The sequence below is a fragment of the Mobula birostris genome, chromosome 7 (genome assembly GCF_030028105.1).
Source record: "Mobula birostris isolate sMobBir1 chromosome 7, sMobBir1.hap1, whole genome shotgun sequence".
NCBI classification, from domain to species: domain Eukaryota; kingdom Metazoa; phylum Chordata; class Chondrichthyes; order Myliobatiformes; family Myliobatidae; genus Mobula; species Mobula birostris.
This window is the reverse complement of record NC_092376.1, coordinates 113,033,022-113,060,497: the sequence shown is the minus strand read 5'-3', so window position 1 is coordinate 113,060,497 and position 27,476 is coordinate 113,033,022. Positions and strand designations below refer to the sequence as shown.

At 42.8% G+C, this 27,476-nt stretch overlaps 1 protein-coding gene across 1 annotated transcript; it reads right to left on the bottom strand.

Moving 5' to 3' along the window:
- Nucleotides 1–120: 120 nt before the first annotated feature.
- LOC140200375 (cytochrome P450 26B1-like) lies at nucleotides 121–27,056 on the bottom strand. Its single transcript, XM_072263612.1, has 9 exons — nucleotides 26,819–27,056; nucleotides 24,784–24,908; nucleotides 24,292–24,419; nucleotides 21,312–21,536; nucleotides 10,233–10,508; nucleotides 8,307–8,462; nucleotides 7,885–8,154; nucleotides 3,303–3,399; nucleotides 121–2,965 (listed from the first exon to the last, which is right to left on the bottom strand). Exons 1-9 carry the CDS (start codon nucleotides 26,842–26,844, stop codon nucleotides 2,952–2,954), a joined length of 1,317 nt encoding a protein of 438 aa, XP_072119713.1. The 5' UTR covers nucleotides 26,845–27,056; the 3' UTR covers nucleotides 121–2,951.
- Between the last annotated feature and the right edge of the window lie 420 nt (nucleotides 27,057–27,476).

Genomic DNA, 27,476 nt, shown 5'->3' with positions numbered 1-27,476 from the left:
AGGACTGACTGAAGGATTTGAAATCTTTCAAATCTCTTACTAACTCTTCCTTCAGTTAGTCCTGACCAAGGGTCTCGGCCCGAAACGTGAACTGTACCTCTTCCTAGAGATGCTGCCTGACCTGCTGCGTTCACCAGCAACTTTGATGTGTGTTGCTTGAGTAATCCATTGTGTTATTTTGATGTAGTACTGAGTGATTGCTATGTTATTAAAGCTGCCATTTTTCCAGAGAATGCAACACATTGAGGCTCATCCACTTATTAATCTGGGCTCTTAGGGTTGTTAAGAGTCTTGCAAATGTTTGGCCAGAGTTACTTCCTTAATTGGGAGGTTATGTCTGACAGATTTTTTGGAGTTTTTCAAAGAAGTATCTATAGGGATATAGAGCTTCACCCTTTTCAGGAAGATCATCCAAAAGCTGTGTCATCAATGTTCCATTTTGCTCCAGGCACTATATGTGAAAATAAACAAATAAATGTCTAGCAAATTTCCTTTAAACTTTTCCCCTTTCACCTTAAAGCTATGCCCTCTAGTATTTGACATTTCCACCCTGGAGAAAGACTATTGATTACCTGCTCTTTCTATTCCTTTCATAATTTTATAAACTTGTGTCAGGTTGCCCTTGGGTCTCAAACTCTGTCGAGTTTGTCCAATCTCCTTACAGCTCATACCTTCCAAATTAGACAGTGTCCTGGTGAACCTCTTCTGCACCTTCTCTGAAGCCTCCAAAGCCTGGCTTATAATGTGGCAACCCAAACTGTAACAATATTCCAATGTGACCTCGTCAAAGTTTTCTACAACCACAACATGACTTCTTGACTTTTATGCTCGAAGCCCTGCCCAATTGTAGCTTCTCTGTCAGGGAGCTACAATTTTGCAACCCTAGAACCTTGTGCACTTAAAGGACCTGTATTTTATTGTATATCTTCCTTCTCTGTTTGACTTCCCAAAATGTATCACTTACAAGTTAAAGTGAAAACATTTTACAGAAAAAGTCTGACAATGCTGTTTGAAGATCAGAAGACATCTTCCCATTGGTTTAACCACCATTCATCCTAAGGCAATTTGAAACAAATTTTTTCATTACCACATTGCTGTACAGCAAGGTCCCATGTACAGCCATAAGGTAAACAGTACCACATGGCCTGACTCTTAATGAGGCTGTACAACAGGCTGACTGGTTTCTCTATGGATTTGGAACACTGGGATCATTTTCAGAGCTATTGTTAATTATACTTTGACAACAACTTTACATGGTATTCTATTTATCATTTTTGCTTTATAATATCTAGATTTTGCTACACTAACAAGTTAATTGATAGGGGTGAAGAGGTTGACACCAACACAGGAAAGATTAAAATGGGCCAAAGAGATTTAACACCTGGTGACAAAGGGAAAATGAGCACCACGGGGAAAATTCATTACTTTTTCACATTTCTTTTAAGGGCTGTGGGGTACTTACTGAAAAGCATATAATGGCTTTAATAGAAACATCAAAATTATTAAAAGGTAGTTTTCATAATCAATGGATAGTACTTGTATAAGTGAATGTTTACTAAAGCTGATGACAAATGAAATACACAGTTAAAGCTGCAGAGTTTTCTGTTTGTGATATAAAGTAAATCACATACAAAAATATTCACGTGTTCAAAAGAAATACATGCAACTACCATAGTGCAATGTCAGAATTTGGTATGTGAGTTGAAGCAAAGTTTTAATAACTCTTGTACAACTCAATTCATTTGAATTGATTGGAACATTGTACTGTGGTAAAATGCTTGTAGGGAGGGCATTAAACATTTCTTCAAAAAGATTATAATGGCTTAGATAGCTTAATAGGTGGGTACCACTGAACTAATTGTATGGATACTTAAATTTATTGGCTTCTAGCTGCTGATGTGAAATCAGTTTGAAATGGCTCAAGCCAGTATCACGGTCCACAGCAGGGGGGTTTTGCTCTGTATGCACTAACTGAGCAATTCAAATGCATAAAAGTTATTGATCAGAAAAGTCTGAAAATCACACTATACAATCTTCAGAAGGAGCTTCTACTAATGTTAGGCTAAGTGCAGTCAAAATTCTACCCTGTTTCTTACTAGAGCCTTTTTTACCTGCATCTATTTAATGTGGACACTGGGTCTGAACACCCCCTTGCATTGCAGAATAGTGTTTAATGTTCTTCTAGCGTGGGGATGTTAATGGATTTACTTGAACAGTACACTATCAATTCAAGTTCAATTGTCATTCAACCATATACGAATACAGCCAAACAAAACAGTGTTACTCTGGGGCCAACAGTACCAACAGTCATACACAGCACAAGGCACAAATATGATAGCAGTAAAATACAGTCACACAAAACAAAAGTCCAAGTCCCTGAGTCCATGAATGTTGTAACAGTTTGCAGTGGAACACAATATGTCCTGTCTTCTGCCGAGCGAACACTGGGGAGAGGGGGAAACAACACAGACTCCAGCAGAGAGGGCATGCCACACTGCTTCTGGCACTCTGGTGGAATGCCTGACTCCAATGCTTCTCCCCCAGGCAGCTGCAAACAAACGACACCAGAGCTTGAGGCCTAGTTCTTACTACAACTGAGGCCACGCAGCTCCCCTGCCATTTGCCAATAAACCAATGGATTGGATTGGCAGCATTCCTCTTCACCGTTGTCCAACAGCTTCTAGCGATCACAAGAAAAGCATCTAAGACTTTGCCTTTGGAGTGCTCAATGACTCTGGTGCAGGAAGCAGCGCGATCCCCACCAAGTCCAATTCCTTCAATGTCTCTGCCAATGGGCAACTTGGTGATAGAGTAGAACTGCAGTTCTTAATGTCCAGCAGGATCTCGCAATCATTTAAAAAAAAAAGCTCCTTTGGTTGACCCCGTAGAAGCCTCTACATCTGAGTCTGTGCTGCCATACTTCAGAAGTCGATTTTGAGTTCTCTTTAATGTTATGCCCTGTAACCTGGAATTGAAAACAAATCAAACTGCCAGCATGTAATGAGTTCTTAAACATTCAATCACATTGCAAGTGTTTCCTCCAGAAACCTAGCTCCTGTTGGAAAGCTGAGAGGAAAACCACACTTTCAATCCATCAGCTGGGTGCATAATTGGTACCAACAGCATCTTGGGGAATGTCTTGGTGGCTAACTCCCAATGACTAACACTAGTCAACTCAATAGCGAACGCTTTCAGGATTAGTTTTGCAAGCTCTTTGCCAAGGCAGCGTCTAACACCTCCACCAAAAGGCAGATAATGGAAGCGGATGTTCTTGCCTTCCATTTGATTTTTGGCAAATCTACCTGGATTGAATATTTCAGGATCCTGGAATATGGGAGCAGTGTAATGTGTGTCCTGAATGCTGTACAACACATTCCATCCTTTGGGAATCTGGAAACCCTGTCAAAGAAATAAAGTATGACTTGTTTACATATTCATTTTATTATCTCTCAGAAACAGCAATGATTACATTTTTATGCAACCCTTTTAAAAGAGAACAACGTATTTAAAAATGTTTACAATGCCCTATAAAAGGTATTCACCCCCACCCCCTTCTTCCTAGAAGTTTGCATGTTGTATTGTTTTACAGCATTGAATCTCACTGGATTTAATTTGACTTTTTTTACACTGATCAACAGAAAAAAAAGACTCATGTCAAAGTGAAAACAGATCTCTACATAGAGATCTAAATATTTACAGATATAAAATACAAAATAATTGTGTAAGTATTTACTGCCCCCCCCCCCCACCCCATATGACACATCAAATCATCACTGGTGCAGTCAATTGGTTTTAGAAGTCATGTAATTAGCTAAATGGAGATCTGCTTTTTGGAGACCTGTGTGCAGTCAAGGTGTTTCAATTGATTGTAATAAAAATAAACCTGTATCTGGAAAATCCAACTGCTGGTGAGTCAGTACCCAGGTAAAAACTACACCATGAAGACAAAAGAACACTCTAAGCAACTCTGCAAAAAGGTTGTTGAAAAGCACAAATCAGGAGATGGATTCAAGAAAAAGTCCAAGTCAAAGAATATCCCTTGGAGTACAGTTAAATCAATCAACAAAAAATGGAAAGAATATGGCAAACTGTAAATCTGCCTAAAGCAGGCCGTCCTCAAAAACTGAGTGATTGTGCAAAAAGGGGACTGAGTTAACAAATTTTACGACACATGCCAGTGATAATAAACCTGATTCTGATTCTAGTGGGGGAGGTCACCGAGAGACCGATGATAACTCTGAAGGAGTTACAAGCTCCTATATAACAACTTGCCCAGGTGCTTCACCAGTCACAGCTTTAAGGGAGTGGCAAAGAGAAAGTTACTATTGGATAAAAAAACTCATGAAATCTTGGCTAGAGTTTGCCGGAAGGCAAATGGGAGATCTTGAAGTCATCTGAAGGAAAGTGCTATGGTCTGATGAAACCAAAATTGAGCTTTTTGGCCATCAGACTAAACACTATGTCGTAAGCCAAACACCACACATCATCATATCAAAAACACACCATCCTATCGTGAAGCATGGTGGTGGCTGCATCATGCTGTGGGGATTGAAGATAAAATGAATGCAGCAAAATACAGAGAAATCCTGGACGAAAACCTGATGCCATCTGCAAGAGAACTGCAACTTGGGAGAAGATTTGTTTTCCAGCAAGATAATGACCCCAAGTATAAAGCCAAAGCTACACAAGAATGGCTTAAAAATAACAAAGTTAATGTCCTGGAGTGGCCAAGTAGAGTCCAGGCCTCAATCCAATTGAGAATTTATGGCTGAACTTGAAAAGGGCTGTTCACTCACGATCCCATGCAATCTGACAGAGCTTGAATAGTTTTGTAAAGAATGCTGGCGAAAAATTGCAGTGTCCAGATGAGCAAAGCTGATAGAGACCTACCCACACAGACTCAAGGCTGTAATTGCTGCCAAAGGTGCATCTACTAAATACTGACTTGAAGGGGGTGAATACTTAAAAATCAATTATTTTGATTTATATTTGTAAATAATTTCAATCACTTTGTATGGATCTGTTTTCACTTTGACACAAGTCTTTTTCTGTGTATCAGTGTCAATGATAGCTGAATTAAATCCATTGTGGTTCAATGCTGTAAAACAATAAAACATGAAAACTTCCAAGGGGGGGTGAATACCTTTTATAGGTACTGTAAGTATTATGGAATAGCTGAAATAGAGATGTCAGGATTCCCTGGTGATTATGTCATGAAAGTCTAGTCTCATGATGCTACATGGAAGTTCAATGGTGGCTAATTGAGAAAGGTCTTGGGCTTAGTTGTGAAAAGATAGGGCAGATCATGATTACGGTCTGCAATTTCTTAACCACAATCAGCTACAGAGATGTTGCTCATCTACTGATTAAGCTTATTATGGTGCCAACTTCCTTGCCTAATCTGTCCACATACCCACAGGCAGAGCCTGCCAGGTGTGAATTCCATCACAAGCCTCACCAACAGTCATATAAACTGAGCCCTAATATGATTAGCCCAGTATTAAATTATCTTCCATCAACAGGAATTTTCTCTTACTCCCAGTTAACATAGATAATGGGGGATAATCCCCGGGAGCGTGAGTTCTGATCATTACAGACAATTTATTTTAGTAACTGATACAAAACTGGAGGAACTCAGCAGGTGAGGCAGCATTTATGGAATGACGTTTCAGACTGTGAACCTTCTTCAGTGATATATTTTAATACATAGTACAGCACAGGAACAATGTTGTGCCGAACCAGCTAAAAAGTAAATCAAAAACGAATCCTTCCTACCTACACAGTGTCCATATCTCTCTATTTTCCTCACACTCGTGTGCCTATCTAAACCTCCCTTAAAAGCCACTAACAAGAGAAAGTCCGTGAATGCTGGACATCAAATTAATACACACAAAATGCTGGAGGAACTCAGCAGGCCAGGCAACATCTGTGAAAAAAGTAAACAGTTGACGTTTCAGGCCAAGATACTCTAATGTATTTGCCTCTACCTCAATAGCAGGCAGCATATTCCAGGCATCCACCACTTTGAGTTTAAAAAAAAAATGTAACCCTCACATCCTCATTGAACCTACCTCCTCTCACCTTCAAAGCGTGCCTTCTGGTATTAGCCATCTCTATCCTGGGAAGCAGATACCCCTGGTCTACTCTATCTCTGTCTCTCGTAATCTTATAAACCTCTATCAGATCTCCCTTCAGCCTCCACTGCTCCAAAGAAAACAACCCAAGTTGGTCCTGCCTCTTGTGATAGCACATGACCTCTACATCAGGCAGCATCCTGGTAAACCTCTTCTACACCCTCTACAAAGTCTCAACATCCTTCCTATAGTGGGCAACCAGACTTGTATGCAAGAATCCAGATGTGGCTTAGCCAGAGTTAGACCATAAGACATAGGAGCAGAATTTGGCCATTTGACCCATCAAGTCTGCTCTACCATTTCATCATGACTGATCCAATTTTCCTCTCAGTCCCAATCTTCTGCCTTCTCCCCATATCTTCCTTCATGCCCTGACCAATCAAGAATATATCAACAGCTTTAAATATACATACAGACTTGGCCTTCAGAGCTGCCTGGGGCAACAAATTGCACTGAATCAACACTCTCTGGTTAAAGAAATACCTCCTCACTCAGTTCTAAAAGAATGCCCCTCTATTCTGAAGCTGTATCCTCCAGTCTTTGACTCCCCCATCATAGGAAACATCCTCTCCATCTATTTTATCAAGGCCTTCCACCATTCAATAGGTTTCAATGAATTCAGTCCTCATTCTGAATTCCAGGGAATACAGGCCCAGAGCCATCAATTGTTCTTCAGATGACAAGCCATTCAAATCTGGAATCATTTTTGTGAACCTCCTTTGAAAGCTCTCCAGTTTTAGCACATCCTTTCTAAGGTAAGGGGCCCAAAACTGCTCACAGTACTCTAAGAGAGGCCTCAGCAGTGCTTTATAAAGTCTCAACATTACATCCTTGCTTTTATATTCTAGTCCTATAAAGTTGCAACACAACCTCTTGACTTTTGGACTCAATGCCTCGACTAATAAAAGCACGCATTCCATAAGCCTTCTTAACCACCTTATGATAGTAATGTATTTCTCTTGGAGAGAAATTTGCCTCTAGACCAGTACCAAGAGCACAGGAGGTACCAGCTACCCCCACTGCACACTCAACCTTTCCTGCTGTATGTGAGGGGCGAGGATGGCCTGCAGCTAATGCTTGTGTGTTTTCTGGTGTCAGGTGATATTCCCTCTACAAATTGGATATATTTTTAAGAGATTGACAGAAAAAAAATCCTTGTGTGCTAAATGTAATTAATACCACTTCAGGTCAGCTCACAAACTCCACACAAATTGCTTTTGATCTGGCAGTGGAAGAGATGCGGTAAGGGATGGGAAAAAGGCAAAGTAAGGGCTTGCGTGACATTACAGCACTGCCACCTCACAGACTCACGGACTGCTGCCCGTGAGAGATTCGTACATTTCTCATCACAACCATGTGCACGTCCTCGCACATCCCAAACAGAAGCTGCTAAGTTAATGTAAATTACCTTTGAGTGGGAGAATCAAGGGGGAAGCTAAGAGGCATGTGTAAGAGAGATTAAGTTGTGGGGTTACAGGGACATAAGGACAGAGTTAACAGGACTGCTGTGACTGGGATGATTGTGTCATTGTAAGTAAAGGATAAGATGTAACAGTTTGTCTTAATCGCTGCGAAGAAGTAATGCACATGGTTCTGAATGTTTTAAATGTTTTAAATCCTCTTTAGATTAAGTTATCCCACAAGAGTAACAGCATCAAATATACTTAGAAACACTTCAAGCTTTTCCACAAGAACAGAAACATGTAGATCAGTGCAGTCACGGAGAGATGTCAGGAGGAAGAAAACTCACAGCCAGCTCGAAAGTCTGCTGGGCCACTCGATAGCCCCCCGACACAGGTGGGAGCACCCTCAGCACCTCTTTCACCACACAGTCCAGGTAGTGCAGGTGGGTGATAGCAGCGTGATGTAAAGTGTCCTCCCTGCCAGTGATTCCCCTAGTCTGGAGATCTCCTTTCAGCTTGACAAAGACAGCTGGGTTCTTCAGCAGCTGAAGGATGAGAGAGGTGCAGGCACTGGCTGTGGTGGCATAGGCAGCAAACATCAGCTCCACTGCTGCTTCCTGCAATCAAATAGCAACACTTCACCATCAGAGGAGAGCATTTCTGACATTGCAATACAAGCTTCCTTTTTGCAATGTTGATATGTGATGCCAGTAGATGACCTGTCACCAAGTTGAACAGGTCGACTAGCTCACTGGCTGAACAATCTTACCTTCAATTCCTGTGTGCTCATCTCCACGCTGTGGTCTTTGCTGCTCTTTATCAGGATGCTCAGGGCACCGGGGTTTTCCTCACAGGCACTGGACTCGCGTATATTCTCTATGGCCTTTTCAAAGTACAGATGGAGCTTGTCCCGAGCTTGAATACCCTGGAATAAGAGGGCAAAGCGTGACTTTTCCGTCTATTTTTTCATCTCCCTGATTTTTTTTATATAGACCACACTGCAACCTTATTAAAATATATAAGATCTTTCGGGGTATACCGGGGTAGATGCTGAAATGTTTCCATTAGAGAGAGAATCTCAAAGCAGGGGATAGTTGCCAGGTCAGGGGCTGTTACTTAAGACTATGGTGAATAGGAACTTTTTTCTCACTGATGTTGGCAAATCTCTGGAATTCTCTACTCTGGACAGTTGTGAGGGCTGGATCACTAAGGATATTCAAAGAAGAAATGAATAAATAGTTGACAGGTAAAGGAATTGAGGGTGTTTGTGACCTGGACAAAATCAAAGATGAAACCTGGGGCAGATTTACTATGATCATATTGAATGATGAGGCAAGTTAGAGGGGCTGAGCAGCCTATTCCAATTGTTTTCTTCTGCTCTTATGTCAACAGATAGCTTACTTTCCACAATATAAAATCTCATGTTATATTCAGTTTTCTGTTAATAAGGGCGACATTGAAGTTTAAACCCAGATTTCACTCTCCAAGGGTTCATTGCTGGAATATTAGAGACAGACAGGACTTTAATGCTGTTTTAAAGTATGCTTTTTAAAAAGAACCATATGCTTGTCTGGTAGTAATAAACACACAAAATTCTGCAGATGCTGCAATCCAGAGCAACACGAAATACTGGAGGAACTAAAAAGGTCAGGCAGCATCTGTGGAGAGGAATAAACAGTTGATGTTCTGGGCCGAGACTATTTGTCAGCACTGGGAAAGGGGAACAAAACCAGAATAAGAAGGTGAGGTGGGGGCAGGGGGAGAAGTACAAGCTAGCAATTTGGAGCAAGATTCACCAATCATTTACACATAGGCTCAAACAGCACTGACAAGTCAGGTAAGTGTGGGAAAGAATCAGGGAATATTTAAAAAAGTGGATATAAGTAAATTTTAGTTGTCAATAACTGCACTTGAACTTACAGAGCACCATAACTGTAATAAAGTTGCTTTAGAGAAGTATTGAGAAATAACTTTGATGCTGGCTTCTTAACAAAATATTAAAAGACCCAAATTTTGATTGGTGAGAGTGTAAGGACTGTTTAACAGAAGGTAAGAGGCTTAGAAATCTTGGGAAGTCCTGAAAGCTTGGATAGTTTGGTTTCCACATACTGGTTTTTGAAAACAAAATCCAGCAGACAAAATCATCATCCTCTGTGAGCAAACACTGTGGCTGATGTCTGTACTAAAATCAACCACAGAAAGGAGAGTGATGTTTTTGCACCAAGATCCAGATGAATCTGGACCAGCAGTCAACCAGAAGATGGAGTAACAGAGTGTCTTTATCTTAGTGACATTGGCACTTTGTCAGACAATATTTGGCACTAAGTCAGACAAAGCCAAGAGTAGGACAAAGTTGGTCAAAGGAGAGGGTTTTAAGAAGAGTCTCAAAGGAGGAAAGTGACAGGTTGGAAGGTGGAGATTAAGGAAGGGAAGTTCAGATTTAAGCCTTACAGAGTTCGAGTGACAGAGCGAGTTATAGTTCCAACTGACCATACAGCAGAAGGGTAATATTTACAGAGAGTTCCAAGGGAGGTGCCAATTAGCCTAACATTACCCTGCAATAAAGAAGACATGGTAGGCTTGTTCCTGCAAAGATCCACTCGAGCACCAGTTTCGTTGTAACCATGACCCCAGAAAGCTGACCCAAGTTATTAGATCTGGTTCTGAGAGAGTTAGAAGCACGATTTAAGCATACCTTTCTGTAGCCACTGCCTGCAATGTCAAAGGGCAGTGAGAAGATATTCCTGGTGAGTTGCTCGAAAGTGCTGAACAGATCGGTTAATTCCTCCTTGCCCGGCAAGGATCCGAGTAGAACTGCCACAGCTATTCGGAATGTGAGCTGTTTGGTTTCAGGATACACTGTGACGGGCTGATGCCTGGTACACCAGTCATTTACTGTCTCACCCACCAGACTCCTAATTCGTGGCAAGTAACTCTCTAAAGCAGAATGGCTGAAAATTCTTGCGTAGACCTGTAGCAAAATAGAATAATGTCATGGAGATAGGTTTGAAGTGTAAAGAAAATTCAGGAGGGTGGCGAGTAATATTTATTATAAAATCGAATAACAAGATACTAATTCAGAAGTCCAATTTCTTTAACATTTAAAGTGCTGTAGAATGAGACATTTTCACATTAGCAACCAATTATGCAGAGTTTGAATTTTCTCCCCCGTCACATGGATAAATATTCTTCGGAATATCAGATGTTTGAGAGGGAAAGAAAAGGGAATAAATATTTTTTCTGGCAATATCAGTATCCATGCATGAGAAGCATGTTGTTCAACAGGTAATCCCTCCCTGAACAAGATCATTCTCCAATCTGTATTGGTCTTCGCATTGTTTCAATGTGCACAAGGAAATAAAGCTAGTTAGTAGTTTGTAAAAAAACCCAATACTGTGTGTGAACATCACTGCAATAGGCAAAATAACCTCCTGCTATAAGAAAATATCAAAACATAGATTTATTAATCATATTTATAAACATCTTCTCATAAATATTATTATATAACTATTATAAATATAAATATATGAATATCTACTCATAGATATTATTATATAATGATTATAAATATATGACTATCTCATAAATATTGAACAAGATCAATCTCCAGCATTTTTATTTCGATAAAGTGGTTTAGTTAGCTTTGCTTGAGAAAATCAGAATCAAAATTGGTGAGGGTGGGCAATCAGTAAGATTCATTCTAGTTCAGTTTTGATGTTGCTCCTTTTCTCGTTTTCAGGCATTTTGATTAATGGTTTTCAATGTCCCCCTCTCCCTGACTCAGCTGTACACAGTTGGGTTGTCATGAAATAATTGGAATAATAAGTCAAGAGATATGATAACATGCCCAAGGTGCAAGATACTAAGAGTCAGCAAACAAGTTCCACTCTCCGCATTTTGTTCAGCCAATCTTGCTAGGGAGTTAGGTTTACATTCTTAAGAAGACCTTGAGGTAAGCAGGAGATTCAGATTCTACTCCCATATTTCAAATGTATTTCAGGTTCAAAGGTTCAAAGGTACAATTTAATGTCAGAGAAATGTATACAATATACATCCTGAAATGTATTTTCTTCGCAAAACATCCAGGGAAACAGAGGAGTGCCCCAAAGAATGAATGAAAGTAAATGTTAAAACCCCAAGCTCCCCCCTCCTGCGCGTTAGTGACAGCAAGTAACAATCCACCGTCCCCCCACCAGCAAAAAAAAACAAGCATTGGTACCACCACTGAGCACTCTAGCAAAGACACAGACTTGCAGTTACCCCAAAGACTTGGCGTTGCACCTGGCATTCGACATACTGCAGGTTCTCTCTTTCCCTATAAGGGAGAAAGAGATGCCTTCATTTTCCCAGCGAGTGGGGAGACAGAACAAACAACTCGCTGGCTTACGATGTTAAAAGTCTGTTATGTCGCTTTTTTCGAGCTCTGTGCCTGAAGATTGCAAAGATCCTGGTTCTCCAGGCACACAGCAGATATCCCGACTCCCCTGACGACACACAGGTCTCCCTGTCATGACACTGACCCTTGATCCACCCGTCTCCAGAGCCCCGACATCCTAGGCTTCCGAATTTGAGCTGGACTCTTAGGCCGAACCTTTGGCGTGTTGAACAACCGTCAGTTATGGAACCCCGAGAGTGGGTCCCATTCCCGCAAAGAGCCGTAATCAGCGTGTAACTCCAGGTCAGGGTCTTCAAAAGAACCGTGAAAGGGAAAAGTAGAGATGTTAAAGATGGAAATAGAGCTGTTTCCAAAGATGCAAGCAAAAGAGTATTTGTGGGGTGTGGACTTGCTGGCAGTGTCCTGCCATACTAATTGTCCTTGGGAAGAAGGTGGTTGATATCAGCTTGAGTTAATGAAGTCCTCCTGCTGAAGATGCTGTTGAGGGAGTTCCAGGATTTAGACACAGCATCAACAAAGCAACATCTTTCTCTGTGACCAGGAGGAGAAACCATGGGTGTTGGTACTATCACGTGCCTGCTGGTCACGTCCTTCAAGATGATAAAGATGGTGGAATTGTTGAGTTGATTCGCAGGTTGCGTGCGCTGCAAATATGATGCCAGGCAGACTGAGGCAGTGGGTATCTGGAGTGGTGGAAGAGACGCCCATCAAGCAGACTGCTTCCTCTCGGATAATGACAAGTGTTACTGGAACTGCTCTCATCTGGGCAAGTGCAAGGGATCCATCACACTTCTGAGGTATCACTTCCAGATGGTGGAGGGGCTTTCTGAACTCAGAGGGAAACCCTGCCCCTTTTGCAGTCTTGTTTTGCAATTGATCCCGGTAATTTTTTTGTCCAATGATAAAACCCAGGATGTTGCTAGTAAAGGGTAATGGTGAACATAATACATAAATCCAAACATATGGATTAGGAGCAGCATTTCAAGCCAGTACCGATTGTAACCTCATTTTCATGTTGCTATCTGTCGCCCAGTATATCATCCCCTTGCTGTCTACCTCTGCCTAAAGAAGTATCCAGACTTTCTTTCCCACTGGCCCTTGGGAAAAAGAAATACAAAGATCTGGGGGAAGAAAAGGTTCAAAAGTATTTGCAGAAGCATTAACAGTCACCTCAGGAAAGAGTGAAAGCAACCCTTGGGGGAGTGAAGCTTTAGGAAATGTATTAAGGAGAGGGAGGCAGAAGGAAAATGATTGAACTTAGAATCTAAGCGTGCAACATCCTGTGATGGTGAAAAACTGAAAGAACAAAAGAAGGAAAACAGGAGAAAGGATACGAAGCTGGCACAGTGGCACTTCACGGCTGCCGTGACCTGGCTTCAATCATCACCAGTGGTGCTCTCTGTGGGAGTTTGTACACCCTCACTGTGACTGTACTACAGTTTCTTCCCATATCCCAAACACCTGATTAATTTGTCCCTATAGGAGGTGCCTGGTAGAATCTGGTGAATCAAAGGGACTGTGAGGGGCATAAATGGGACTGGTGCCAATGGGTCCTTATTGATCATCGCTGACTTGGTGGGCTGAATAAATCTATAAATTTGCTGACGATACAATCATTGTTGGTAGAATCTCAGGTGGTGACAAGAGGGCGTACAGGAGTGAGATATGCCAACTAGTGGAGTGGTGTCGCAGCAACAACCTGGCACTCAATCTCAGTAAGACGAAAGAACTGATTGTGGGCTTCAGGATGGGTAAGACGAAGGAACACATACCAATCCTCATAGAGGGATCAGAAGTGGAGAGAGTGAGCAGCTTTAAGTTCCGGGGTGTCAAGATCTCTGAGGATCTAACCTGGTCCCAACATATTGATATAGTCGTAAAGAAGGCAAGACAGCGGCTATACTTTATTAGGAGTTTGAAGAGATTTGGCATGTCAACAAATACACTCAAAAATTTCTATAGTTGTACCATAGAGAGCATTCTGACAGGCTGCATCACTGTCTGATATGGAGGGGCTGTTCTCTTGGCTTCCTTGTAGTCTAACTTATGTTACGTACCCCGTAACTGGGTTGCCAAACCAGCAGAAATGGATCACTCAGTTGGAGTCTGTATTCCTAGAACTAAGAAAGTTTTATTAAAGAAACAAGCAACACAATAATCGAAAGGATAATAAATGCAACAGTTCAGCAATGATAAACACACATGTGCACAGAATTAAGATAACAGCATCAATCAAGCTCTATCGTTGTCTAGGGGTAAATGACCAATTTCAAAGTGACACAAAGTTCAGTCCAATTTAGTTCAGTTCGCAGTAATCATTGCCATGGCGATGGACAACGTGGGGGGAGGGAGAGAGAGAACGAGAACGACTGATCATTCAGAACGGCTTCCACTCACAGACCGGCGATATTGCTCACAAGCAGCTTTCCGGGCGGGTCCTTTGTGATGTCACCTGAGGTCACCGACTGTGACCCCTCCTCCAGATGCGGTCGATCCTCTGCAGTGATCCCGGCACCCAAGCGAGGGTGGACACACACCGGGTTCCCGCTGATCGTACCTTTCCACCCTGTGCGTTTAAGGTCTGGTACGTGCCACTGACTCGTGAGAGGTGCACCGCTTCCAGGGTCTCGTTACCTCGGGTGTCCTGTGTCCTGCCTTAGCGAACCTGTCCCTTTTTATCCCCCTGCTGGGGTATCGCCTGTCCATCACTTCAAACAGTTCAGGGTTCAAAGGGGGAGCCGCTCTAGACAGCTCTCTCTCCCGTCCCTTCATTACACATCTCCAGATCGCCTGTCCATCACTTCAAACAGTTCGGGGTTCAAAGGGGGAGCCGCTCTAGACAATACCCAGACTGATGGCTCCTTCATTAACACCTCCAAATGCTGCTTCATTGTTCCTTATCTCTCCTTCCCCCTGAGGACAGGTGGCAGACCAACTGCTGATGCCACTGTTGCTAGCCCAGGCCAGCAAAAATCTTAATTTATGTGTATTCTCGTCACACTAAACATCTGTCTGTTTCTGCCTTAAATATTTTCAATGACTTCTCCACAGAACTTGAATTTCAAAGATTCACCACCATCTGAGAGAAGAAATTCTTCTTCAAGCCCACTTAATGTGGTCTCTTACTCTGAAACTTTTTGCCTGAGTCCTAGATAGCTCGACTAGAGGAAACGTGTTCTCAGCATCTGTCCTGTCAATGCCCTCAGGATCTTATATGTTTCAATAGATCACCTTTCATTCTTCCAAACTGCAAAGGCCCAATCTACTCAACCTTTTTTATATGTCAACCCCTCCATTCATGGAATCAAACAACGATCCTTCTCTACACTGCATCCAATAACAAAACAGCTTTCGTTAAAGATAGAGACCTCAACTGTAGGCAGTAGTCTGGGTACTGTCTCACTAATGTCCGGTAAAATGACATTAAAGCTTCATCGGTTTTGTACGTCATACCCTGTGCAATAAAGACCAACATTTCTTAACTGCTTGTACCTGTGTGCCAATGTATTAGATCCTCCAAATCAATGTGCGGTGCCATTTCACAGGTCAAGGGTGGGGGTGGGGGGGGGGTTAGACTCTCCCTCGTTGGAAGTGGTCTTTGTCTGACACTTCTGTTGTGTGAATGTTAGCAGCCACTTGCTTATTACTGTTGCCCAGGCCTTGCTGTGAACAGACAGATCTGCTTCATTGTCTGAGGAGTTGCAACTTGAAATGAACATTGTTCAGTCATTAATGACCTTCCCCACTTCAGACCTCGTGGTAGAAGGAAGGTCAATGATGAAGCAACTGAAGATAGTTTATTTATTTATTGAGATACAGCATGGAATCGGCCCTTATTCGAACAGAGAAGCAATCCCTCGATTTTATCCTAGCCTAATCACTGGACAATTTACAATGACCAACTAACCTACCAACAGGTATGCCTTTGGACTGTGGGAGGAAACCAGAGCACCTGGAGAAAACTCTGTGGCCACAGGGAGAACGTACAAACTCCTTGCAGGCAGCAGTGGGGATTGAACCTGTACTGTAAAGCGTTGTGGTAACCACAACACTACCGTGCCACCTTGGGCCTTGGACACTGCCCTGAGGAACACCTGTACTGATGTCCTGCAACTGGTATCCGGGCCATGTTGTTCTCCTTGTGCACAAGTAAAATCAATTATGCTTGAGTCATAAGAGTTGTGTGTTCTGAGCCCAGTTATTTAGATATTTTATTGACTGACCTCCAACAAGCACACCACCTTGCTCTGTGTGAGGCATGAATCTGCTGATAGAGACTTTTCTATTAAATTCTGTTTTACCAGTTCGCCCTGTTGCTATGTGATGCTGCTCTGTTGTCGTGGGTCACTTTGGCTCTGGAATTGAATTATGTCTTTCTGTTCACACCAGAGTTGTGATTGCACCTTGAGCAGGGTGATCTTGGAGAAACCCAAACTTGGCATTCATAAGCAGTTTATTGGTGAATATGTGTTGTGTGACAAAACTGTTGATAGCATCTTACATCATTCAGCTGATGACTGAGAGTGAACTAATTGAGTGGTAACTGGTTGGATTGGATTTGTCTTGCTTTTTGTGGATGGGACATTTCCTGGGAGAAAGTCTCCTCAGTGTCAGGTAGGAGTGTGGTATTGTTACAGTTAGACTGGAAATGTGGCTTATTCTAAAGCACAGGTTTTCGTTATAGTGGCTGGGATGTTACTGGTCTCAAAGACTTCATCACACCCAGTGATCTCAACTGTTTCACATGGATTGAATTGAACTGCCTGAAGAGCATCTCATGTGACGGAGAAAGACAGCATGGCTCATCGGGGCGGAGCTATGATGGCGCTCGACAATGACTTCTTCGAGCTCATCTGTGGAAACATCTTAATTTCTACCTTTAATGTCTCTCTTTTCCCTTTTCAAGGTGGATGGGGATCTGTCGAAGACCCTGATATTTAAACTTTGGTTCTTTGCAGCAGTGGGACTCACGACCGGACGTGAGAGAAGACGAGTGTGCCTTTGGGGTTCTGAGGTTTTGCGGCCCTGGGATGAACTGATTCTGTGCCAGTGCCGGTAACTGAAGCACTGCGGGAGAAAGTGGAACATTGGTAACAGCAGATCGGCCTTCGGGGGCTCAGTACTCTCTCTCTCTCTCTCTCTCTCTGGTTGGTGGGGGAGAATTTGTTGCTGATTCTCGAGTTGGAGAATTGAAAAAAAAGCGACACGGCAGACTTTAATATCAGCCAGATGTTTGTTTTTGTTGGTCGTCCGTGTCACTGTGAAAGCGAGCCACCTCTCTGTCCCTGTATTAGGGGGAGAGAGAGAGAGTTTGTGGTACATCAAATTGTCGGGTGAACGATTACTTTTTGCTGTACTGTAGGCTGTTGCCTCTCTGGGGGCTTTGCGATTGCTTGCTTGGTGGGAGGAGGGTACTGATGCTCTTCTTGTGGGAGTAAGTGGGAGAGGGGAGGGTCATTGCTTTGCTGCTGATTGTGCATGGGGGAATGGGGGGTTGGGGTTCTAACGTTTTTACTGTCACTCATTCTTTGCCGCGTTCTCCTGTTTTCATGGATGTCTGCGAAGAAGAAGAATTTCAGGATGTATAATGTATACATCCTCTGATATTAAGTTGAACTCTTGAACGACTGAACTGCACAGCACTTCCGGCTGGACATGGTTTCTAAATGACTCATTTTTGCCTTTGTTCAAGAGGACTGGACGCAGGAATCTGATTCTATTTCCATTCCCCTCATGATAGTGATCAAGAGCAAAAGCCATCAGCTGATTGTCCCTGAGGCAAATTGCATCACTTCCTATTCTGCCCTTCTGTATACAACTGGAGGAATCTGGGATTTTCCTGGTCTCATTAATTTGTCACAACCTGTGCTTTCCTCACACATGAGGAGTCTGGAATATGTTAGTAACATATATCTTCAGGGATTAATTCATGGATCTATCACCAAAAGCAGCAGATGTCTGGTGATTGGCTGAATGGTGAAAGCAGATACCCTGCTGGACTTCAATAAGGAATGAATACAGTGCTTAACCGACAAAATGATGAAAGTTGTAGGATACTGAGAAGGTAGTAGAACTAGCAGCAATACTCTTGCAACACTGTCAACCTGCGCAGCAGCTTTGAGTGTCCTATCAACACGGATTCAAGATCTCTCAGATCCTCCACACTGCCTAGAGCCTTACCGGTTGTATTATATTCTGTCTTCAAATTGGACCTACCAAAATGAACCACTTCACACTTATCTGGGTTGAACTCCATCTGCCACTCCTCAGCTAGTTCTGCATCCTATTGATGTCCCACTGTAGCCTCTGACAACCCTCCAGACTATCTACAACAGCCCCAACCTTACTAACCCATCCTTCTCCTTCTTTACCAGGTCATTTACAACAATCACAAAGAGGAGGGGTCCCAGAACAGATCCCTGAGGCACACCACTGGTCACCGAACTCCGTGCTGAATATGAACCTTCTACAACCACTCTTTGCCTTCTTTGGGCAAGCCAATTCTGGATCCACAAAGCAAAGTCTCCTTGGATCCCATGCCTCCTTACTTTCTGAAGGAGCTTGGCATGGGGAACCTTATCAAATGCCTTACTGAAATCCATATACACTACATCCACAGCTCTACCTTCATCAATGTGTTTTGTTACATTCTCAAAGAATTCAATCAGGCTCGTAAAGCACAACCTGCCTTTGACAAAGCCATGCTGACTATCCCTAATCAGATTATGTCTCTCCAAATGCTCATAAATCCTGCCTCACGGGATCTTCTCCAACAACTTGCCCATCTCTGAAGTCGGGCTCACTGGTCTATAATTTCCTGGGTTATCTCTACTCACTTTCTTGAACAAGGGAACAACATTTGCAACCTCCAATCATCTGGTACTTCTCCCATCCCCATTGATGATGCAAAGATCATCACAAAAAGCTCAGCAATCTCCTCCCTTGCTTCCCACAGTAGCCTGGGGTATATCTCATCCGGTCCCAGTGACTTATCCAACTTAATGCTTTTCGAAAGCTCCAGCACATCCTCTTTCTTAATGTCTATATGCTCAAGCATTTCAGTCCACTGTAAGTCACCCCCACAATTGCCAAGGTCTTTTTCCCTGGTGAATACTGAAGCAAAGTGTTTATTAAGTACCCCCGCTACCTCCTCCGACTCTATGCACATATTTCCACTATCACATTTTTCCACTATTTTTCACATTTCCACTATTCATTTTGGAAGGTTGAAGTTGAAGTCAGAATACTGGGTTAATGGTAGAATTAGCGATGTGGAGGAGCAGAGGGATCTTGGGGTCCACATCTATAAATCCCTTGAAGTGGCCCTGCAAGTTGATAGGGTTTTAAAGAACGTGTTTGGAGTGTTGTCTTTCATTAGTCGGGGGATGGAGTTCAAAAGCTACAAGGCAATGTTGCAGCTCTCTGGTCAGACCACTCAGACTATCGTCTTCAGTTCTGGTTGCCTCATTATAGGAAAGATGTGGAAGCTTTAGAGAGAGTGCAGAGGAGATTCTGACTAGTCTAGAAGGCATGTCATATTAAGATAGTTTAAGCAAGCTAAGGCTTTTCTCTTTGGAGCGGAAGAGGGGGAGAGGTGACTTGATAGGGATGTACAAGATGATATGAGGCATACTCTGAGTGGCCTGTATTGTGCTTTAATGGTCTTGTTTTATTATGTTGCACTTGTACAAGTCATTGGTGAGCACCTGAAATACTGTATACAATTTTGGTCATCCTCTTACAGGCAAGATGTGAATAATCTGGAAAGAGTGTAGAAAAGCCAAATGAGGATGTTTCCAGGACCAGAGGACCTGAATTATAGGGAGAGGTTGGCCAGGGAGATCTTTATTCTTTGGAACATAGGAGAATGAGGGGTAGCCTTATAGAAATGTTTAAGTCTATGGAGGGCACAGATTAGGTGGACGCTGGTCGATGATGTAGTGGCTGGACTTTGAACTGGGTAGTCCCGGGTTCGGACCTGGCCGGCTCCTTGCATGCTTTCCATCCGTGCTGGGTTGAGCATCGAGCTAACTCTGTCTCATAAAGAAAGCAGACAAAATTGCCAAAGAATCTCCAGGGTTGCTGCCTGATGTGCCACAGGGCTCGGAAAGGAACAACCAACAGCAGTAAGACAAGGTGGGTGGTAATATTCTTCTCCCCCAGGGTAGGAGAGTCCAAAACCAGGCTGTAAAGGGTTAGGGTGAGAGGGGAAAGATTTAAAAGAGACCTGAGCAGCAACTTTTTCACACAGAGGGTGGTGAGTGTATGGAACGAGCTGCCAGAGGAAGTGGTTGAGGCAGTACAATATTTTCATTTAAGGTTGGATAGGTATGTGGAAGGTAGGAAGCTGGGTGGATATGGGTCGAACACTGGAAATTGGGATGAGCTAGGTGGAAAATGTTGTCAGCATGGACTCAGCGGCTGAACACCTGTCTTCATATTGTGTTGCTCCATAACTCTATGAAGAGACTTGTTTCTTGTTACAGCTGTTCTGAGTTAATGACATCCCTGGTCTCACAGTTGTAGAATTAATGCTGGGATTACCATCCTTCTGCGTGTCAATATCTCTGAGGGTCTATCCTCGACCCAACAGATCAAATCAGTCATGAAGGAGGCATGACAGTGGCTATATTTCATTAGGAGCTTGAGGAAACTTGGTATGTCACCAAAGACACAGGCAAGTTTCTACAGATGTACCATGGATAGCGTTCTAACTGGCTGCATTACCGTGGGGTGCCACTGCACAGGATCAAAATAAGCTGCAGAGAGTTGTAAACCTAGTCAGCCCCATCATGAGCACTAGCCCCCATAGTATCCAGGACATCTTCAAGGAGCGATGCCTCGAAAAAGTGGCGTCCATCATTAAGGACCCCGATCATTCAGGACATGGTCTCTTCTCATCGCTACCATCAGGAGGGAGGTACAGAAGCCTGAAGGCACACACTCATTGATTCAGGACTAGCTTCTTCCCCTCTGAATGGACATTGAACCCACGAACACTACCTCACTACTTTTTAATATCTATTTTTGCACTACTTATTTAATTTATCTATTTAATATATACTTACTGCAATTCACATTTTTTTCTCTATTATCATATATTGCATTGTTCTGCTGCTGCAGAGTCAACAAATTTCACAACACATGCTAGTGATAGTAAACCTGATTCTGAACCTCATTCAATTCTGAATTCTTGTGAGTGTTAAGGTAGAGACAGTTAAAGGTTCTATTACACATCATTTGACTTTGGAGTATGAATTCAATTGGGTTCAAGACCTCTTTGCCAATTTAAATCTTAGCCTCCAAGCATCATTTGCACCTTGCTGCCCGCGGTAAGGAACCAGTTTCAGGTTTGGCGTTCCCTAGCAGGGTGGGTACCTTGCGTCGGTGGATGTGGGTTTCTCCGATGGAGTTTGCCAAGCTACTGGGCCCCAGCATGTCTTGGGCACTGCGAGGCCAGCTGACACCAACCAAATTATGCTCTTCCATCAGCAGAGGGCGTAGATATTCGGCACCTGTCACACGCACCACGGGTCGTCCAAGCAAGTGCGTTTTGAACACATTTCCATATCGCTTCCTTCTGGAGGCGTGGAACTTGGAGCCCTGTAAAAAGTGGAGGTCAGGCTCAAACTGTGCATTAAAAAGTACACAATGTGGAGGTGCTTTGCTTTTCTTTCTAACTCACAGTTCTATTTTCCTATACAATATTTACAGTTAGAAAAATAAAAATTGCCATGTCAGGAAATTCTCCTAGAAATGGCAATTAGTTAGTAAATCAATTTTGCACTTTAATTCACACATACACAAAATCATAAGCCTTCTCATCCACAGTTACCATTCAAATCCTCACTGCCCACTCCCTCCAAGAACCACCTTGCCTCAACGTGACTATACTGTCCCTCACAGCACTTGTCCTGGCCCTGCCTAATGTGGTTTTGAAGAAAAGCAGACAAAGTCAATATGAATGTTCTCTGACCTCCAATGTTCATCTGATAACCCCCTGCCATCCCTACTGTCTTTCCTGGGACTCAAATTTCAGCTTCTGAAGATTCGCTCTTGCTGTGGAAATCATGAAGGAAAAGACTTACACTTGGAAGTAATCCAGACCGGAGTCACGATAGGGAAGAGGATCATCTAGTGAACTGAGGGGAAGGTAGAGAAACATAGAACAAGAAAGAGGGAAAGAGATAGAAAGGTGAAGCACTCTGTGAAATGGGGAGAGATTACAGACCCATTGAACAGATCTTCCAGAGATCTTCAAACTGAAGCTGTGCAAAACATCTACCTGCAGCCATGCCTAAATCTTCACCAGATGTCCTCACCAGAAAGGTATTGGTTTGAAACTGAGAGAGGCTCTGCACGCACAAGCCCATCTTTCCTATTTGCGTGCTCTAGATGATTTTTGCTGTTGCTCAAGCTCTTCTTCCACACCAAAAAGAACCCTGGACAATTGAAACCATGAAGCATCTGCCTGTCATACTGGAGTCTGTGTGTCCATTGTGACAATACATCATCTGCTGTCTTAGCAGGAGTAGTTATCCATGTCGGTACAGGTTGGTGGGTTAACTGGTCACGTGGGTGTAACTGGTCACATGGGTTAACTGGTCATGTGGGTGTAACTGGTCACGTGGGTGTAACTGGGTAGCACGGCTTCGTTGGGCCAGAGGGCCTGTTACTGTGCTGTACTGCAAAATAAATAAATGAAAATAAAGTATGAAGGTCTCCACCAATCCCCCCCCCCCCCCCCCCCGCCGAGACTCGAACCCAGGATCTGAGCTGCTGTTCCAGTCTTGCACCAAGCTAGTGCTTGTGCTTTGAGATGTTGGGTTGGAAATTTGTCTTCAGGTACTTTTACAAGGAGGTTAGATACTTTTACGCCAAGGTTTGGAAAAGGTTTACAGTGATCAGTCACTACTCTATACACTCGCCAGTGCTGATGAGGTTCTCTTTGTCGCACCAAGTTGACGAAAAGTCCCTTAGTAATATTTGGAAGAGCAGCAGGAGTTATTTAGATTTGTCTACTTTTTAATTTATTGAGATATAGCACGGAGTAGGCTCTTCCGGCCCTTCCAGCCTCACTGCCCAGCAAACCCCGATTTAATCCTAGCCTGATCACAGGGCAATTTACAATTCCGGTACATTTTTGGACTGTGGGAGGAAACCGGAGCACCCAGAGGAAACCCACGTGGTCATGGGGAGAACGTATAAACTCCTCACAGGCGGCGATGGGAATTGAACCTGAGTCGCTGGTACGGTAAAGCGCTGTGTTAACCACTACACTACCGCACTTGTCTCACTGTATGTTGGGAACTTGCATATAAGTCAGCTGTCATATTTTTACTTACAAAAATGAGCATGATTAGTTGGCCGGAAAGCATGTTAAATATTCTGAATTTGGAAAATGCACTAAAGTCTTGCAAAGACAGGAGCACAAAATTAAAACCGGCACTCTCCTTCAGCACTACAGTGCATTGCCTTTCAGATAAAGTGTTACAGTAAGTCAACATCTGTCTGCCCTCTCAGATGCACTTAAATGGTTTGACTAGTTCAAAGAAGAAAGGCACAAGAGTAATCCCCAAATCTTTAGGCTAAATTTCTCCTCTCAATCAGCATCACATCTAGTTATTATCAAATGTTATTTGTGGAGCCTGCTGTGAGCACAGTGACTGCCAGGTTTTCCATCTTACAGCAATGATTGCAAAACACTTCAAGAAATCCAAGGGTTGATTAATGTCATGCATAAGCAATTTTTTTTTAACATAAAAGCTATGGAACTCATGGGGAACATTGAAACTTATCAAATATTGAAAGGCTTAGATAGAGTGGACGTGGAGAGGATGTTTCCTATAATGGGGGAGTCAAGGATCAGAGGACAGAGCCTCAGAGTAGAAGTGTGTCCTTTTAGAACGAGATGAGGAGGAATTTCTTTAGGCAGGGGTGGTGAATCTGTGTAATTCATTGCCACAGGCAGCTGTGGAGGCCAAGTATTTGAGTATATTTAAAACAGAGATTGATAGGTTCTTTATTAGTACTGGTGTCAAAGGTTACGGGGAGAAGGAAGGTGAGGAGGGTTGAGAGGAATAATAAATCAGCTATGATGGAATGGTGGAGCAGAATTGATGGGTGAATGGCCTAATCCCACTCCTTAAGTCTCATGGTCTCCAGAATACTGTAAATTGTCTCTTTCGGATGTTTCTACACAGAATTCCGATATACAAGTTTTCCAGGAGTTTATAGCAAGGGTAACATGACACAAGTGGAAACAAGGTCAAAATGTCAAAAGTGATATAAACACTAACCTACCACCTACCAGTTTACTTTCCCACCACATCACTGTACAGTCACCAGTCAGACATACCTGTAGGAACCAGTGGAAGGTTTCTCCAACAAATGGAAGTCCCATAGATCCTGGGGGCAGAGAGAGCTTCCAATCCCTGTCTCGTCTCAGATTCCACTGAAGCTGCCACAAATAGATGCAGGCAGCCACTAGAAGGATGACAGGAGCCACAGGAGCAAAGAGGTTGACCAGAAATGACAATGCTGCCATCTGAGCCATTCTCAGAAGCTTTAACTAAACAAAAGCCTTTGGAAAAGTAGCCTTGTACTCTCCACTCCCAACAAAACTGGACCAAAATTATTTTCTTGTAGTTTCAAGAGCCCTGTAGTCCATCAGCGGACCAATTGCAATTATCTGAATTAGAAATACTACATAGCCTGTATATATAGAGGCTCCAATATACACTCAGCTGTTTGGTATTTCACTGGAGAGGAGCCAAGCATCAACCTTTACACTCACCCTCCCCCACCCACCATTCGCCTCTTCTCTCAGCCACTTTCTCCATCTCCTTACCTGCTCTAGGTACAGCAACTTGACGATCAGATCCTCTTCCAGTTATCTGAGGCAAGCCAGGGTAGATAATTCCGATTGTTAAGTGAATCCCTGCGATCTTGTATATCTGCTGAGCATCTGGAGATCTACCGAAAGAGTTAAACAAAAAAGATTGCTGTGTTGCAGTACTGACACATTTGGACAGATTATTTCATACAAGGAGCTTAGAATTAAATGTGACATCTGCTGTATTGAGAGAGAGAGAGAGAGAGATAGTAAATAAAAAATTAGTCAGGAGAAAACGTAAGAGCTGAGATAAATGACTAACATGCAATAGAATATACAAAGATACCAGAACATTTTGTACTCATCTTTACTGTTATTGAATGATGGGACATTATTCAGAAATGTTTTTGGAATTCATTTCCATTCCACAAACATTGGGGTGGCAGAGATTTCAACTTATTTTCTTCAGCTGGAGAATACACTTACAGCTTCTCTCTGAACAAATGGTCACTTACTATCAATTCAGCTCTAGTCTCCCCCCAGTTCAGCAACACCATTAAAAAAGTAGTTTAGTAATGACTAGAATCCGTGACCCCCATTGACTACAGTTTGGCTGTGACTCAACATCTGCAGGCTTATTTTAGAAAGACACTGGCAATTATATAGTAATGCTTTATATAACCTTCATAATACATTTCACACAAGTTACTATTTATCAATCCAATAACTGGCTTAGCATGTGAGGAATTTGGAAAAGATAACTATCTGGAATCCAAATAAAACTCATTAGCATTGAGAAACTGCCTTCTTGTGTATTTTATTTCCAAAATCTCTGTTACTTCTAGGAATGTGTTGCAGAAAGAAGGGGAGCTTAAAATATTAGCTTGACTGATGCCAAACTGGTTTTTAAGGGGATGCCAGTTTATACTTTGGAAGTAAAAGGCAATTTCAACAGCAAATAATAAGATTTTATGTTGAAACTGCAACATCTCTTTGTTTTTGAATAAATTAAAAAATGGTGGGATTGGGTAATATCCATATTAATCCAATTATGAGTAAAATATTTACATTTCACTCATGACATTATTTGTTATATAATGTGACACATTCTTTCCTCTGAGCTATCCCCAGACCCAAGCCAGTTATGTCAGAGTGATAGAAATAAAACATGGGAACTACTAGAAATCTGAAAAAAGAACCATTGAAATTATAAACACAAGAAATTCTGCAGACGCTGGAAATCCAAAACAACACACACAAACTGCTGGAGGATCTCAGCAAGCCAGGCAGCATTAATGAAAATGAATAAACAGTCGATGTTTCAGGTCGGGACCCTTCTCCAGGACTGGAATGGAAGGGTTAAGATGGCAGAATAAAAAAGATGTGGGGAGGGGAAGGAAGAAGGCTAGAAGGTAAAAAGTGAAGCAGGTGGGTAGGAAAGATAAAGGGCTGGATTGGAAGGAATCTGACAGGAGAGGAGAGTGGACCATAGGAGAAAGGGAAGGAGAAGGGGACCCGTGAGGAGATACCAGGCAGAGGTAAGACACCAGGATGGGGATTAGAAAAAGAAGGGAGGGATAGGGGAAAATGCTGAGATTACCCAGAATGTTCACAATCTGAAGGGAGTATCGATAGGTTACTGCTGCAGGTAATCTCTTCATTAAACCATCTCTCGCTTGCTAACAGGTTTTTATCTGGAACAAGGTTCTTTCTTCTTGTATTTTTTGATGAATCTAATGCGTATGTGGAGTGTGGTCTGAATAGATATCAGCTGTGTCACCACGTTTCCAAGTGCAGAAAATATTCTTCGATAATAACATTCTGCTGTAAAACCTTTCTTATGAACTTCCTAGTTTAATTGTTGTTTTTGTGCCTTATTTAAATGGCATACGTATGTACATCACAGGAAGTGGCTTCTGTGGTGCTTTACTAATAATTCCGGGGTGAATGGGGTGTCAGAGAGGGGTAGCACCTCTGGTGGGGGAACATGTCGCGTCCTTTTCAAGGCAGTTAGCCCACCTTTGGTCCCCACCTGGCACTCAGTTCTCACCTGTGGCTCCCCGTAGCTGTTTGCATGCGACAAGCCGGCTAAACCAGGTGAGGGTAGCCGACGGGTCTCAAACCCTCGGTGAGGTAGGGAGTTGTCTATCCCAGCATGTGAAGACAGACTCCGGCGGATTGAACGGACGAGACCGATAGAAGGTCCAACGGTCAAGAAGGCGGTCTCTGCAAGCGTTGTGGAACGTGTAGAGCAGGACAAGACACAGAAGACGTCCTGATCATCCACTGCGCCTAATCCCGTCTCCAGCTGTCTCGACTCTTGTCTTGCCACTGGATCCAGATGGGAATTGGGAAGAGAGAGTGAGGCTGACACTGCGCAACTCTCCCTCACTTAAATCCAAATCACGCGCTAGTCTCGACAGCATTTGGTGTCGAAGTCCTCATCAACGTTGACGATGGACGAACATACTAATAATTCCAGTTGTGCTCTTCGCCTAGTCTCTACGTCCAAAATGCAGGGTAGAGTTGAAAGGCATGGGAAAAAACATGCTCTGAGACCCCACTGCTATTTGACCAGATGCAGGATGTGGTTACGTTTTGTGTTGGTACCTCATTTTAATCTTTTCAGCATTCACACTGTGCTACCTCAATACCCTCCAATGGGGCTGAGTATCATAAGTACACAATAAAGATAACTGACATTGACT